General features: G+C 47.5%; 2 protein-coding genes across 9 annotated transcripts in view; one reads left to right on the top strand and one right to left on the bottom strand.

The window, feature by feature from the left end:
- Nucleotides 1-14428, top strand: part of LOC138439615 (GTPase IMAP family member 7-like) — a 566929-nt gene that overhangs the window by 535505 nt on the left and 16996 nt on the right. The window lies entirely within an intron of this gene.
- Nucleotides 6680-12691, bottom strand: LOC138439618 (GTPase IMAP family member 1-like). Of its 8 annotated transcripts, none has more exons than XM_069588687.1 (5): nucleotides 12540-12659; nucleotides 10940-11028; nucleotides 9609-9729; nucleotides 8627-8675; nucleotides 6680-7679 (listed from the first exon to the last, which is right to left on the bottom strand). In XM_069588687.1, the coding sequence occupies exons 3-5, from the start codon at nucleotides 9678-9680 to the stop codon at nucleotides 6826-6828; spliced, it is 975 nt and encodes a 324-aa protein (XP_069444788.1). In that variant the 5' UTR covers nucleotides 9681-9729; nucleotides 10940-11028; nucleotides 12540-12659; the 3' UTR covers nucleotides 6680-6825. The 8 variants fall into 8 exon arrangements, with proteins under 8 accessions (XP_069444788.1, XP_069444787.1, XP_069444794.1 ...); XM_069588686.1 differs by having other exon boundaries at nucleotides 10940-11085; nucleotides 12540-12657; XM_069588693.1 differs by lacking the exon at nucleotides 9609-9729 and having other exon boundaries at nucleotides 10940-11085; nucleotides 12540-12682.

The following is a 14428-nucleotide window of genomic DNA, read 5'->3' on the forward strand; positions in this document are numbered from 1 at the left end:
AAGGACCACTTGTATGGATTACAGCTCATCCCAATGGCCTTACCTTAACAATCAAATCTACAAGGACCTTATTTGCAAGTAAGATCACATTCATAGTGTTAGGGTTTCAGCATCCTTTTGGGGACCACAGAGGAAAAAGGCTTAAAAAGTGAAGCTGAATATAAATGTTAACAGAGTACAAGCAACTAAAGCTAAAACCTTGTTGACAACACTCTCATGAGCCCATTCTTGCTTTTGGATGTTTCATGTAAATGCAATCATATCTTCATGTGATCTTTCCCCTGGCTTCTTTCACTTAGCATAATGCTTTCAAAGCTTATTCATATTGTTGCATGTAACTGTACTCCATTCCTTTTTGAAAATATTTGTTTATTTATTCACTGTATCAGGTCTTAGTTGCAGCACATGGAATCTTCATTGTGTGCCTGATCTCCCTAGTTGTGGCATGCAGCTTCAGTTGTTGTGGCACACAGGCTCTCTAGTTGTGGAACATGGGCTGTGGACAGGAAGGCTCAGTAATTGTCGAGCCCAGTCTTAGCTGTTCCATGGCCTGTGAAATCTTAGTTTAAAAACTAGAGATCATACCTGTGTCCCCTGCTTTGGAGTGGATTCTTAACCACTGGACCACCATGGAAGTCCCTACTCCATCCCTTTTTATGGCTAAGTAATACTCCATTATATGTATATATACATTGTGTGTGTGTGTGTGTGTCCATTCATTAGTTGTCCATTTGGGTTGTTTCTGTTTTATTTTACTATTATGAATAATGATACTTTACCATTCATGTAGAATTTTTTTGGACTGAACATGCATTGTCAGTCCTTTGGATATATATCTAGGAAGTGAAATTACTGCATCATATGGTAATCTATGTTTAACTTTTTGAGGCAATGCCAAACTGTTTCCTACAGCAGTTGCATCATTTTACATTCTCACCAGCAGTGGACAAGGGTTAAGTTTATCCACATACTTATCAGTATTTGTTATTTTTTTTCTCTTTAAAAAAACCCCAGGGAGTATGAAGTGGTATCTTGTTTTGATTTGCATTTCTCCAATGACAAATATGTGAACCGGGAACTTCCAGATGTTCAAGCTGGTTTTAGAAGAGGCAGAGGAACCAGAGATCAAATTGCCAACATCCACTGGATCATGGAAAAAGCAAGAGAGTTCCAGAAAAACAACTATTTCTGCTTTATTGACTATGCTAAAGCCTTTGACTGTGTGGATCACAATAAAATGTGGAAAATTCTTCGAGAGATGGGAATACCAGACCACTTGACCTCCCTCTTGAGAAACCTATATGCAGTTCAGGAAGCAACAGCTAGAACTGGACATGGAACAACAGACTGGTTCCAAAGAGGAAAAGGAGTACCTCAAGGCTGTATATTGTTACCCTGCTTATTTAACTTCTATGCAGAGTACATCATGAGAAACTCTGGGTTGTGAGAAGCACAAGCTGGAATCAAGACTGCTGGGAGAAATATCAGTAACCTCAGATATGCAGATGACACCACCCTTATGGCAGAAAGTGAAGAGGAACTAAAAAGCTTCTTGATGAAAGTGAAAGTGGAGAGTGAAAAAGTTGACTTAAAGCCCAACATTCAGAAAATGAAGATTATGGCATCTGGTCCCATCACTTCATGGGAAATAGATGGGGAAACAGTGGAAACATTGTCAGATTTTATTTTTTTGGCCTCCAAAATCACTGCAGATGGTGACTGCAGCCATGAAATTGAAAGATGCTTACTCCTTGGAAGAAAAGTTATGATCAACCTAGATAGCATATTCAAAAGCAGAGACATTACTTTTCCAACAAAGGTCCGTCTAGTCAAGGCTATGGTTTATCCAGTGGTCATGTATGGATGTGAGAGTTGGACTGTGAAGAAAGCTGAGCACCAAGAATTGATGCTTTTGAGCTGTGGTGTTGGAGAAGACTCTTGAGAGTCCCTTGGACTGCAAGGAGATCCAACCAGTCCACTCTAAAGGAGATCAGCCCTGGGATTTCTTTGGCAAGAATGATGCTAAAGCTGAAACTCCAGGACTTTGGCCACCTGATGAGAAGAGTTGGCTCATTGGAAAAGACTCTGATGCTGGGAGGGATTAGGGGCAGGAGGAGAAGGGGACGACAGTTGATGAGATGGCTGGTTGGCGTCACTGACTTGATGGGCGTGAGTCTGAGTGAACTCCGGGAGTTTGTGATGGACAGGGAGGCCTTGTGTGCTGCGATTCATGGGGTTGCAAAGAGTTGGACACAACTGAGCGAGTGAACTGAACTGAATTGAATGGCAAATGATGTTCATTTTTTAAAATTTGTTTATTGGCCATTTGTCTATCTTATCTGAAGAAACTGCTAATCAAATCTTTCACTCATTTAAAAATTGGATTATTTGTCTTCTTGTTGTAGAGTTGTAAGAGTTCATTATGTATTCTGGATATGAGATCTTTATCAGGTTGGCAAATATTTTCTCCCATTCTTTAGGCTGTCTTTTCACTTTCTAGATAGTGTTATTTAATGGGAAAATGTTTTAAATTTTTATTAAATATAACACCTGTTTTTCTTTGGTGCTTTTGATGTCATATACTAGAAACTGTTGTCCGATACATGGTCATGAAGATTTGCACGTGTTTTCTTCTAAGAGTTTTATAGTTTTAACTCTTATGTTTAGGTCTTTGATCCATTTTGAGTTAATGGTTTTATATCGTGCAAGATAAACATACAAATTTACTATTTTGCCTGTGAATATCCAGTGGTCCCAGCACTATATGTTGTTTCTATCCATTAATCTGTTACAGACATTCTTCATGGCATTCCTTATCCTCTTGTGTATATCCCACATATATACAGACAGCTCTCTAGTGTTGAACTAGGTGATTGCCTGCCTTCTGGGATCACTGGCATGTTCCTCCCCACATGCCCATCAGCTCAACCAGGGTCACTTAGGAACTTCCTAGCCGTCATTCCTTCCCAACGTAAGAGCAAGAATCAGATGTTTCTCATTATTTGACTCATAGATTAAAACTACCCATTGTTCACATGGGGCACTTTGTCACTCTATTTTCATTCTTTTTTCACATTTATTTTCACCAGTCACCATCCCTGGTGATATTTCTTCGGAGTGACAATGGAAGGATATTTCTCTGTTTACTCTAAGAGTGTATTGAAAAGTGAACAAGAAGAAAAGCAAAATCCCCTATCAGGACCTCTGCTGAGATCCGCACACAACTCCTTAAGCCAAAATGGCCTTTGCAGCTGAGGAAATTTCAAGCCTCAGCATTGGGCATTGGTGTTCCTGTTAGTGTTTGCAATGGCATCCGTGCAGGGTTTGTGGGCCTCACAAACCCTCACAGGGTTTGAGGGCCTCACAGGGTTTGTGGGCCCAGTTGTTGCAGATCATTTTTTTCTTTTCACACGTCTCTTTAGTGATCTCAGGGCTTCCCTGGTGGTTCAGCTGGTAAAGAATCTGCCTGTAATGTGGGAGACCTGGGTTTGATCCCTGGTTGGGAGGGTGCCCTGGAAAAGAGAAAGGCTACCCACTCCGGTATTGTGGCCTGGAGAATTGCATGGACTGTATAGTCCATGGGGTCACAAAGAGTTGGACACAACTGAGCAACTTTCACTTAGTGATCTGAGGTCATCAGTAACCTTGAGAATCTCTGGCTGGGTAGGCAAGAGGCAGAGGATACTGTAGGGAGAGACCTGGAAGTGCATAGCTATATTAGAGATAGGCTTCTGTTGGTGTGTGAAGACGGTGGTGTTGGGGATAAAGCAAATGTGAATAAAGAGATAGGGAGTCACACCTAGGACTGATGATACAGGCTAACCTGGCTCACTTGTCTGCACCAGACAGCTGATTTTTCCAGGCATGCCTGGCACAGGGGTGACTCTCTACCCCACAATCGTATCACCAGCTCTCAGCCCACAAAGACATATTTCCCTTTTGAGATTCACATAAAGTAAAAATCTCCAATCCACTTAAATCTTTAAATTTATCCCCGAATTGAAAAGCCATACCCTTGCTTTCCCTGTGAGTTGGTCAGCTAGTGGGAAAACTCCTTCTTGGGAGGAGACTTTCTGGAGGACCTCCATGGGCCCTAGGGAACCAAGTCTCCAATGACAGTCTCTTTGGATGTGCAGAAACATCTGCATTTAAGCTGCTGGGGGGCGACAATTCCCTGCCGGTACAGAGGGCCAGGTCTGCACTAATGTCTTCTCTCCTTGCCATCACACACCTGAGTGAGTGTGTGGGTACATGGTTGTTTGTTGGTGGGGTCAGGAATGAGACAGCAGCATCTGTGTTCAATGTGTATATAAAGTGGATGAAGAAACATCTGCAAATACTGATTTCTTTGAACACAATGTGACTGTACAGTACATTTATTTCTTCCATTCATTTCAGTTCAAGCAAATCAATATGTACTCAGACCCTGCCTCAGTTCTGCCCTTGGTTCACCGGGGAGTCCAGGGGGTAAGAGAGCAAATGGTCCTCATCTCCTTTCAGGATTAAAAACAGTTCAATGACAGGACGGAGTCAAAGGCAGTCTGAGGCAAGGTGGAAAACACCTAAAATTAACAGTGGCTTTTAGGCTCTGCAAAGTGGGGAGTTCAGGGACCACCAGGTAACAGAGGAAGGTTTCAGGTGGGAGATTTGCCTGGCATGCCTCTGAGGTTGGTAGATTAGGCAACGTGAGGGAGAAAAGAAGGGAATACATGCCCTGAAGCAGCAGAGCACCTGAGATGTCCGTGATTATCACTGCAAGGGACGAAGTGTTATTAACAATGTGTCAGGACTGACCTCACCAAAGGCATCAGGCAGCTACCTGCAGAGCAGGTACAGCAGGAACAGGGCACCCAGCAGGGCAGCCAGGCCCAGCTTACACCAGGTCCCAGGTGCTGCCTTGGGCCACCGCCACAGCCCGGCCAGCGGCCAGTCGCTCGGAGACCCTGCGCAGCCTCTCCTCGGGGCTCAGCCCGCCCAGGGTCTGCGCCAGGCGGTACACGTCGTTGGTGTAGGGGGCGCCGCCGTGGTCCCTCACCAGCTCCTCCACCAGCCCCATCAGCTCCCCGACCTGTGCCTCCCGCTCCCCGTCGGCCACTCGGTTGTCGAAGGCGCAGCAGCGGCCCCCGCACTCGGCCACCAGCTCCCGGAGCGCGCGGTTGTCGGTGTCGCGCACGTACTGCTGCAGCGAGCCCCCCTCCAGGTCCTCCCTGCGGGTGAAGACCACGACGGCGCGCGCCGCGATGCCCGCCCCGAAGAGCGCCTTCACCCCGCGCCAGGCCCGCAGGTCCTGGGCGGTGAAGCGGCCGAGCTGGGTCACCAGGAGCACGGCGTGGGGCCCCGGGGCCGACAGCAGGTAGCAGCGGCCTCTCTCCTCGAAGCCCGGGTCTGCCTGGGCGACCTCGGGGCTGAAGAGGTCGGGGGTGTCGAGGACTTCCACGTCCCACGAGGCCCAGCGGCAGCTCCCCGTGGCGCAGGCGCTGGTCACCGCCGTGGCCGCGAGCCTGGAGAGGAAGTGCTTCCGCTGGAGGATGCTGTTGCCCGTGGCGCTCTTCCCGGTCCCTGACCTCCCGGCCAGGAGGAGGCGCAGCCTGCGCTCCTGCAGGGCGGACCTGAACTCCTGGAAACCTGTGGGCACCGGTGGTCTGTAAGCTTCGGGATCTGAGAGCAACATGTCTCGGTCCCCGGGTCTCCTGGACGCCTTGCGAGCAAAGGAGAACAGAGCGCTTCCACGGTTGTGTTTGGGACCAAACCTTTACTGGTTTCCCTTGTGGCTCAGCTGGTAAAGAATCTTCCTGCACTGTGGCAGACCTGGGTTGGATCTCTGGGTTGGGAAGATCCCCTGGAGGAGGAGGTGGGCTACCCGCTCCAGTATTCTTGGGCTTCCCTGGTGGCTCAGCTGGTAAAGAATCTGCCTGCAATGGGGGAGACCTGGATTGAATCCTTGGGTTGGAAAGATCCCCTGGAGAAGGGAAAGGCTACCCACTCCAGTATTCTGGCCTGGAGAATTCTATGGACTATCTAGTCCATGGGGTTGCAAACAGTTGGACAGGACTGAGTGACTTGCAGTGTCACCTGGAATTTAACATGTATGACTGTGACTTCTCTTTCCTTGATGATAATAAAAATCTGCAAGGATCACTGAAGGGAGATAACTACCTGTAAGAACTAGGAAATATCAAGAAGAGTCTGTGTAGGCTATGGTCTGAATGTTTGTGTCCGCCCCCTCCCCTCCTCAACATTCACAGGTTGAAAACCTAGTCTGGAGAGGAGGGTGCTAGGAGGTGGTGTTATTGGGAGGGTCTTAGGTCAGGAGGGTAGATTCCTCATGATTGGACTTAGTGCCTTGTTCTAAATGAGTGTGAGGGCACAGTCAGAAGTTGGCATTCTGCAATCTCAGAGAGGACTCTCCCCCAAACCCGACCATGATCGTGGACTTCCAGCCTCCAGAACTGTGAGGAATAAATGTCTGTTGTTTTTAAGCCACTCAGACTCTCTCTCTCTCTTTAAAATAGCAGTCCAAAGAGAGGAAGGCAGTGTCTAAACAAACCAGCAAACACACACACACAAGCTCAAAATAAAGAGTGGGTTTTCCCTTTGCTATGAATCTATTTTCTACTGAAAACTGCCAGTCATTTTGCGATTCTCACAGATGACCAATACATCAAGATAACTAAACACATTTTAAAGGATGTTTTAAAGTGGTACAACTTTATTTAAACTATGTGCTGGAGTAAACATGAAATTTCTGAAAACTCTGATTCCTTTGAAATACCCCTTCAGATCCAAGTGTCCAGGTCCTTTTTTGCCAGGTGATCTGCAAGAAGGTCACGCAGTCACCGCCTCGGGCCAGCGCCTGCAGAGTAGGTACAGCAGGAATAGGGCACCCAGCAGGGCCGCCAGGCCCAGCTTATACCGGATTCCCGGCGCTGGCTTGGGCCACCACCACAGCCCGGCCAGGGGCCACGTCGGCGCGCGGGCGGCCAGTCGCTCTGCCACCCTGCGCAGCCTCTCCTCGGGGCTCAGCCCGCCCAGGGTCTGCGCCAGGCGGTACACGTCGTTGGTGTAGGGGGCGCCGCCGTGGTCCCTCACCAGCTCCTCCACCAGCCCCATCAGCTCCCCGACCTGCGCCTCCCGCTCCCCGTCGGCCGCTCGGTTGTCGAAGGCGCAGCAGCGGCCCCCGCACTCGGCCACCAGCTCCCGGAGCGCGCGGTTGTCGGTGTCGCGCACGTACTGCTGCAGCGAGCCCCCCTCCAGGTCCTCCCTGCGGGTGAAGACCACGACGGCGCGCGCCGCGATGCCCGCCCCGAAGAGCGCCTTCACCCCGCGCCAGGCCCGCAGGTCCTGGGCGGTGAAGCGGCCGAGCTGGGTCACCAGGAGCACGGCGTGGGGCCCCGGGGCCGACAGCAGGTAGCAGCGGCCTCTCTCCTCGAAGCCCGGGTCTGCCTGGGCGACCTCGGGGCTGAAGAGGTCGGGGGTGTCGAGGACTTCCACGTCCCACGAGGCCCAGCGGCAGCTCCCCGTGGCGCAGGCGCTGGTCACCGCCGTGGCCGCGAGCCTGGAGAGGAAGTGCTTCCGCTGGAGGATGCTGTTGCCCGTGGCGCTCTTCCCGGTCCCTGACCTCCCGGCCAGGAGGAGGCGCAGCCTGCGCTCCTGCAGGGCGGACCTGGACTCCTGGAAACCTGTGGGCACCGGTGGTCTGTAAGCTTCGGAACCTGAGAGCAACATGTCTCGGTCCCCGGGTCTCCTGGATGCCTTGCGAGCAAAGGAGAACAGAGCGCTTCCATGGTTGTGTTTGGGGCCAGACCTTTACTGAGTGACCTGGTGTGAGATCTGGGCACTCCAAGGGGTCTCTACCCGTCTGTTTCTCTGGTCTTTGGCGTCACACGTGCACCTGTCCAGCAGCTGCTGAACGTCTCTCTAGAGGATGCCCCTTTGTAATACAGGCCATTACTTCGTCTGATATGATCTGTCATCCAGGCTGTGCAGAGCTGGTCCCCAATGTCAATTTCTGTCTTATTTTCCCTGATACTGTCCCACTGGAGAAAGAGGTGGGGCAGTGGGCCCAGCCAGGAGGGCTATCTAGAGTCCCAAGGCCGGGGTTTGAATCATAGACCTCTCCTCTACCAGCCTTGTAACCCTGGGGAGCTGCTTAATCTAAGTGGTAAACACAAACGCAATCAATACTGTAGCACTGTCCTCATAGGACACTGTCAGAAAATAAGATGAAATCAACTCTCTTCCTTCCCTTCCTGCCTCCCTCCTCCTCTCTTGTCTCTTAAACCTGAGGCCTAATAAGACACTTGTGTAGCCCTCCATCCTTGTTCCCTAACACCTTCTACCTGGTGAACCATGTTCCCTCTAATACACGACTTGATGCCCTCTACATCCACTTCTGTTTATTCATTTTATTTTGGAAACAGAGATACAGGTCAGTCAAAGAAGTTGATATCTCACAGCAGGGCGGGGACAAAGATCCAGGTGAAGCGCCAGCCCCAGGGCTCTTGCTGCTTCACCCCAGCATCGAGTCACCTCTCGGCTTCTCTTGTTCAGTCTTGAATTAGCCCATCCCCCTACCATCCAGGGTTCACACTTGGGGGCAGATACGCATTGTGAGACGTGTTCTTACCATAGGCATTTTCTTCATCTCCTGCCACCTTCCGTCCTCCCATGATTACCTGAAAGAATCCCAGACACAATTTGTTCATTCACTCTTTCATCAAATAGGTGTATCTGCCTACAGAGTGTCAGGCCAGGTCTAAAATGCTGGTGACCCTACAGTGAGAAGGTCGTAGTTCCTGCCTTCCCTGGGGGCATTGGAAAGAGATTGGAGGAAATGTTCAGCAAAGACATTTGGAGGAGCCTAGTCTGGGGTTGGGATGATGCTGGGAGAACACCTGGTAAGCTTGGTTTTGTCTTCTCAGGGCCGCCAAATGCAGAGAGCAGAGGGGAGATGATAACATTTACTCCGTGTCAAGATGAGCCCCTTAGCTGGTCTGGAAATCAGTAGGGCTTATTGTAGGGGCTGTAAGATACTGAGACCCTGGTGTTGAAGAGCATGTACAGCTTGCTTGCCCTCAGTCCCAGTGCAGAGGCAGTAGATTGAACACTGCTTGGTGCTCTGGCCAGCCTGCCAGGACTGCCCCCAGAGCACCTCCCAGCGCCCAGGATCCTACTCCATCCACTACTGCTCCCCTCAAAGGCAGAGGCCACCACTGCCAGTGGTAGGTGAGCACCAGGGAAGGAGCAGAGAAAGCTCTGTGGTCTGGCTCCAACTCTTTGGTTCCCCATCCTGCCTTGATGTGTACCCCTTGGTACTGAAAAAATGAAACCAGCTCAGAAGTGAGGCCCCAAGCCCTCAGGCCATGGCTATGCCCCCAGCCAAGGTGAAGACAGTCATCAATCTGGGGGAAGATTAAGCTCCCTTAAGACTCCCACTCCTGCCACTTGGCTTTCGACTCCTCCCACAATAGGGTGGCAACTGGTATGGAGCCTAGGAGAAGCCCTGGCTGGCACCTGGCTCTGGCTGTAGCCCCTCCGACTCCAGCCCTACCTCCCACCACTGTGGTGGCTGCCAGCACACCCTGGGAGAAGATGCAGTCACCACTCACTTCTGGTCCAGCTCTCCCACCAAAGCCACCAGGCACATGCACACTGCAAAGGGACACTTCCACGAAGGACATGCCTTCAAGACAGGGTAGGTGACCGTTCACCTAACTTCATGCCAGCAGACTGAGGAAGTTAAAGAAAATGAGAAAACAGAGGCATACATTTTAAATGAAAGAATGAGAAAACAGAGACAGATAATTTGCTTGCCAAAGAGTCCAAGGCAACAGTAGTAAAAATGCTAACTGAACTTGAGGAAACAACAGCTGAACACAGTGGAAACTTCAGCAAAGAACTAGAAAATATAAAAACCAGTCAGAGCTGACAATTATGATAACGGAAATGAAAAACATGCTAGAAGGAATTCAAGCCAGCTGAGGTGACAGAGAAGAACACGTAAGACAGAAGAATGGAAATCACCTAACCAGAACAGCAAAAAGGAAAACACGTTTAAACAATGGATGATAGTTTATGGGTCCTCTGGGACAACATCAAGTGTACGTTATAGGAAGAGACGAGAGAGAAGTGGGTCAAAATGTGTTTGGTGAAATTATAATTGAATAATTTCCTAATTTGAGGAAGAAAACAGATATTCTGGTACAAGAGGCACGGGGCACCGCTGTCAGAATGGCTGTCATCAGAACACAAGAAATAACACGTGTTGGCGAGGATGTAGAGAAAAGGGAGCCCTAGTGCCCTGAGTGGGAATGTCAGTTGCTACAGTAATGGCAGAAAACAGTATGGTGGGTCCTTGAAAAATTTAAAATAGAACTTGCATATGATCTAGCAGTTTTACCTCTGGGTATATATCCAAAGGAAACGAAAACACTAATTCAGAAAGATGTATGCTCTCCAATATTCATAGCAGCATTATTAATAATAACCAAGATAGGAAAGCAACCTAAATGTCCATCAATAGATGATTGGGTAAAGTAGGTGTTTTATACATACACATATACAGGACTCAGGTTAGCTTTACCGCCCATTTCAAAGTCTGCCTCTTCACGTCGCCACCTGGTTCTTACAGATAACAGTGTTCTCCCCCATTGGCTCCAACAACAAAGGAAAAGCAAAGAGAGAGACTGGCTCAATAACCCGTCTCAAAGAGCTCAGAGGGCAGTTTTGTCCAGAACTCAAGCCAAAACTGTTTGCATTTCTGCAGTATCTCTCCTGCACCCCCTCACCCTCCAAAGCTTTCAGTAAAGTTTGTCCCAGGGGCAAATCCTTTGATGTGATTAGTTATTTTGTGTCTAGAAATCAACAGGCTCCCTTAATTGACACCAGAAGTGACATGAAGAAAGAGCTACAAGATTCACAACCAGGAGAAAGACTTTACCTGAAGCAAGATGTCCCCGTCAAAGGTGGAAATGAGAAAGTGTGCTGCAGGGAATCCACAAAACTTTTGGGTATGCCCTTTGGAACTTCCTGCAAAGTTTGGAATGGAATTTGGAAAGTTCTTCTGAGGTTCTTAACAGCTAAAATCTGGGGTTACAAAGGTATGCAGTTATTGGAAAAAATAAAACTTGTACAATCCTTTCTTTTAAAACTTCAAGGGGTCGAGATTTATTTAGCTAGTCCAGTACTCATTGAACCTGGCATCTTTTGGAATTATTTAGGAGATTGTTAGACATGTATGTATTTTTATCTTTTGCAATACTTTTTATTTTCTATAGTTCCTTTGATCTTATTGTCCATGTGCAATGCACATTTTTATGTAGCTGCAATGCTATCACATACACTATTCACAGTCTGTGTTTTTTCTTAATATTATACACACCTGCCATATTGCTCCAATTTTTATTTTATGGCTGCAGAAATGCCATTGTGGTGATTCACAATATATAAAAATGTGTATTTCTTAGATTTATATTCCTATATCTGTACTTAAAAATAGTAAGTTCCCCTCCATGCCAAATTATTTTTAATCATTCAGCCCATGACTTGTTTTTGAATCAGTTATCCTAGTCCCACACCTTCAGTACACAGTTGGGATGAGGAAATTAACATGGTACAGCAGCCCACAAAGCCCAGCTTGACTTGGGGAGAAGATATTCAAGAGTCCCTGTAGGGCAAGGGGTGAGGACCAAGTTCATAACCTTAGTTGTTTCCTGCACTATTGTGGATAGTGCTAAGGAGAGTGGAGGTTTTAGGAGAATTACAGAGTTTTCACTTTGTAACTTGTTCTGAGGTTAGCTTTCCTTATAAGTCCCCAGGAGTACCTTTTGCCTTTGCTGAACATGCTTTTGGGGGGTGTTTGTTGACTTTGAAAATGTGTTTTGGTGTCTGCAGTAGTCCTAGCAATCGCCTTTCTTTTTTACTAGGGGACTAGGGAAGGAGAGGGGCTTCCCAGGTGTCTCAGTGGTAAGAATCTTGCTGCAAATGCAGGAGACACAAAAGATGTGGGCTTGATTCCTGGGTCAGGAGGATCCCCTGAAGTAGGAAATGGCAACCCACTCCAGTACTCCTGCCTGGAAAATTTCATAGATGGAGGAGCCTGGTGGGCTACAGTCCATGGGGTTGCAAAGAGTCGGACATGACTGTGTGACTTCACTTTCACTTTCAAGAGTATGTGCATCACGTAGCATCACTGATTCAAGGAACGTGAATTTTGAGCAAACTCCGGGAGATAGTGGAGGACAGAGGAGACTGGTGGGCTACAGTCCCGAGGTTGCAAAGAGTTAGACACGACTGAATGACTAAACAACAGGAGCATGTGCAACAAGAGCTGGAGAGTGATGCTTACCACTTCTGAACTTACTCTATTTGACACGCAAAACATCCTTACTAACCTACACATGCGAAGTTACTGTCTCTAGGTCTTGCTTCCCTTTCTCATACTTACTAGAATGCACATGCTCGCTAGTCAGTTTCACATGGGCTCTTCCTGTTGCCCACAGGTCCTACTCCCAGACTGACTCCCTTCCCCTTACACTCACCTTTCCTGCAGAATTGGTGATAGGCTCTAACGTTAGATCCAAGAAGCTCCTGATCTGCTGCCTGCCCTTGGCTGTGGGTGCAGTGACTGGTTTCCTCCCCACCAACGAGGAAGTCTCTGTGCCACTCCAAGCTCAAGAAGCTCAGGGAGGGGAGGGCCCAGTGGTGATGACTTAAAGAGACAGCAACATTAACCAGTGAACTGATGGGTATGCAGTCACTGCATATCCTATCCTATGCTGATTCCCTGGTAGCTCAGCTGGTAAAGAATCTGCCTGCAATGCAGGAGATCCTGGGTCAGGAAGATACCCTGGAGAAGAGATAAGCTACCCACTCCAGTCTTCTTGAGCTTCCCTGGTTAGCACAGTCAGTAAAGAATCTGCCTGCAATGCAGGAGACCTGGGTTCAATCCTTGGGATGGGGAGGTCCCCTGGAGGAGGGCATGGCAACCTACTCCAGTATTCTTACCTGGAGAATCCTCATGGACAGAGGAACCTGGAGGGCTGCAGTCCATGGGGTCACAAAGAGTCAGACATGACGGAGCAACTGAACACATCCTATCCCATAGCTCTGGGCTATGGTAGTTTTCCAAAGGTTTCTGTGACACCAGCATCTTGTCCCCAACAAGGGCTGGGCTATAACATCAGTGAGGAAGAGCATTTTAGGTTTCTGAGATCTCTTTTTATTTCCAACTTTTGACCAATAATCTTATCTCCAGTTGTCTCTTGCTTTTTAGGCATTTTTAAATAAAATGGCCTTTTGAGTGTCTCCTTTCCTAGGATAGGAATTTTTGAGTGAACATCGGTGTGGACAATGCCACAAAAGTGATTCTACCTGGCAGGAACATCACCCTAAAGGTTTATTGAGATATAATTGAATGTAATATCATATACATTTAAAATTCTGATGTATTGATTTGATATACTTATATATTACAAAATGATTACCATAACAACATTAGCTAACGTTTGTATCACTTCACATAATTATCATTTCTTTTTGGTGGTGAGATCTACTATCTTGGCAATGTTCAAGTAGGTAATACCAAATTGCACTATAATCACTGTGTGTACCTACTCATCTTCTCCCTGGAGGTTTGTACTCTTTGACCAACATCTTCAAATTTCTCCCACCCCTCAGCCCTTAGTAACCACCATTCTACTCTCCATTTCAAGGAGTTTGATTTTTTAAATTCCACATTAAAAAGTGATACCATATAGTATTTGTTATTCTCTGTCTGACTTATTTCACTTAGTAAATGCCCTCAACTGCACACATTTGCACTCATCCCACATGCTAGCAAAGTAATGCTGAAAATTCTCCAAGCGAGGCTTCAACCATACATGAACTGTGAACTTCCACATGTTGAAGCTGGATTTAGAAAAGGCAGAGGAACCAGAGATCAAGTTGCCAACACCCGTTGGATCATAGAAAAAACAACAGAATTCCAGAAAAACATCTACTTCTGCTTCATTGACGACACTAAAGCCCTTGACTGTGTGGATCACAAACAACTGTGGAAAATTCTGAAAGAGATGGGACTACCAGACCACCATACATGCCTCCTGAGAAAGCAAGGAGCAACAGTTAGAACTGGATGTGGAACAACGGACTGGTTTCAAATTGGGAAAGGAGTATGTCAAGGCTATATATTGTCACCCTGCTTATTTGACTTATATGCAGAGTACATCTTGTGAAGTGCTGGGCTGGATGAATCACAAGCTGGAATCTAGATTGCTGGGAGAACTATCAATAACCTCAGATATACAGATGACACCACCCTTATGGCAGAAAGTGAAGAGGAACTAAAGAGCCCCTTGTTGAGGGTGAAAGAGGAAAGTGAAAAAGCTGGCTTAAAACTCAACATTCAAAAATGAAGATTATGGCACCT

The sequence above is a fragment of the Ovis canadensis genome, chromosome 4 (assembly GCF_042477335.2).
Source record: "Ovis canadensis isolate MfBH-ARS-UI-01 breed Bighorn chromosome 4, ARS-UI_OviCan_v2, whole genome shotgun sequence".
NCBI lineage: Eukaryota > Metazoa > Chordata > Mammalia > Artiodactyla > Bovidae > Ovis > Ovis canadensis.

What these genes read in the sequence shown, in the direction of transcription:
- LOC138439618 (XM_069588687.1), bottom strand. Translation starts at nt 9,680, where the DNA reads ATGTCCTTCGTGGAAGTGTCCCTTTGCAGTGTGCATGTGCCTGGTGGC. An exon ending in GTGGGAGAGCTGGACCAGAA is followed by an intron (nt 8,676 to 9,608) that starts GTGAGTGGTGAC and finishes GGATTCTTTCAG; the next exon opens with GTAATCATGGGAGGACGGAA. An exon ending in AGATGAAGAAAATGCCTATG is followed by an intron (nt 7,680 to 8,626) that starts GTAAGAACACGT and finishes CGGTGCCCACAG; the next exon opens with GTTTCCAGGAGTCCAGGTCC.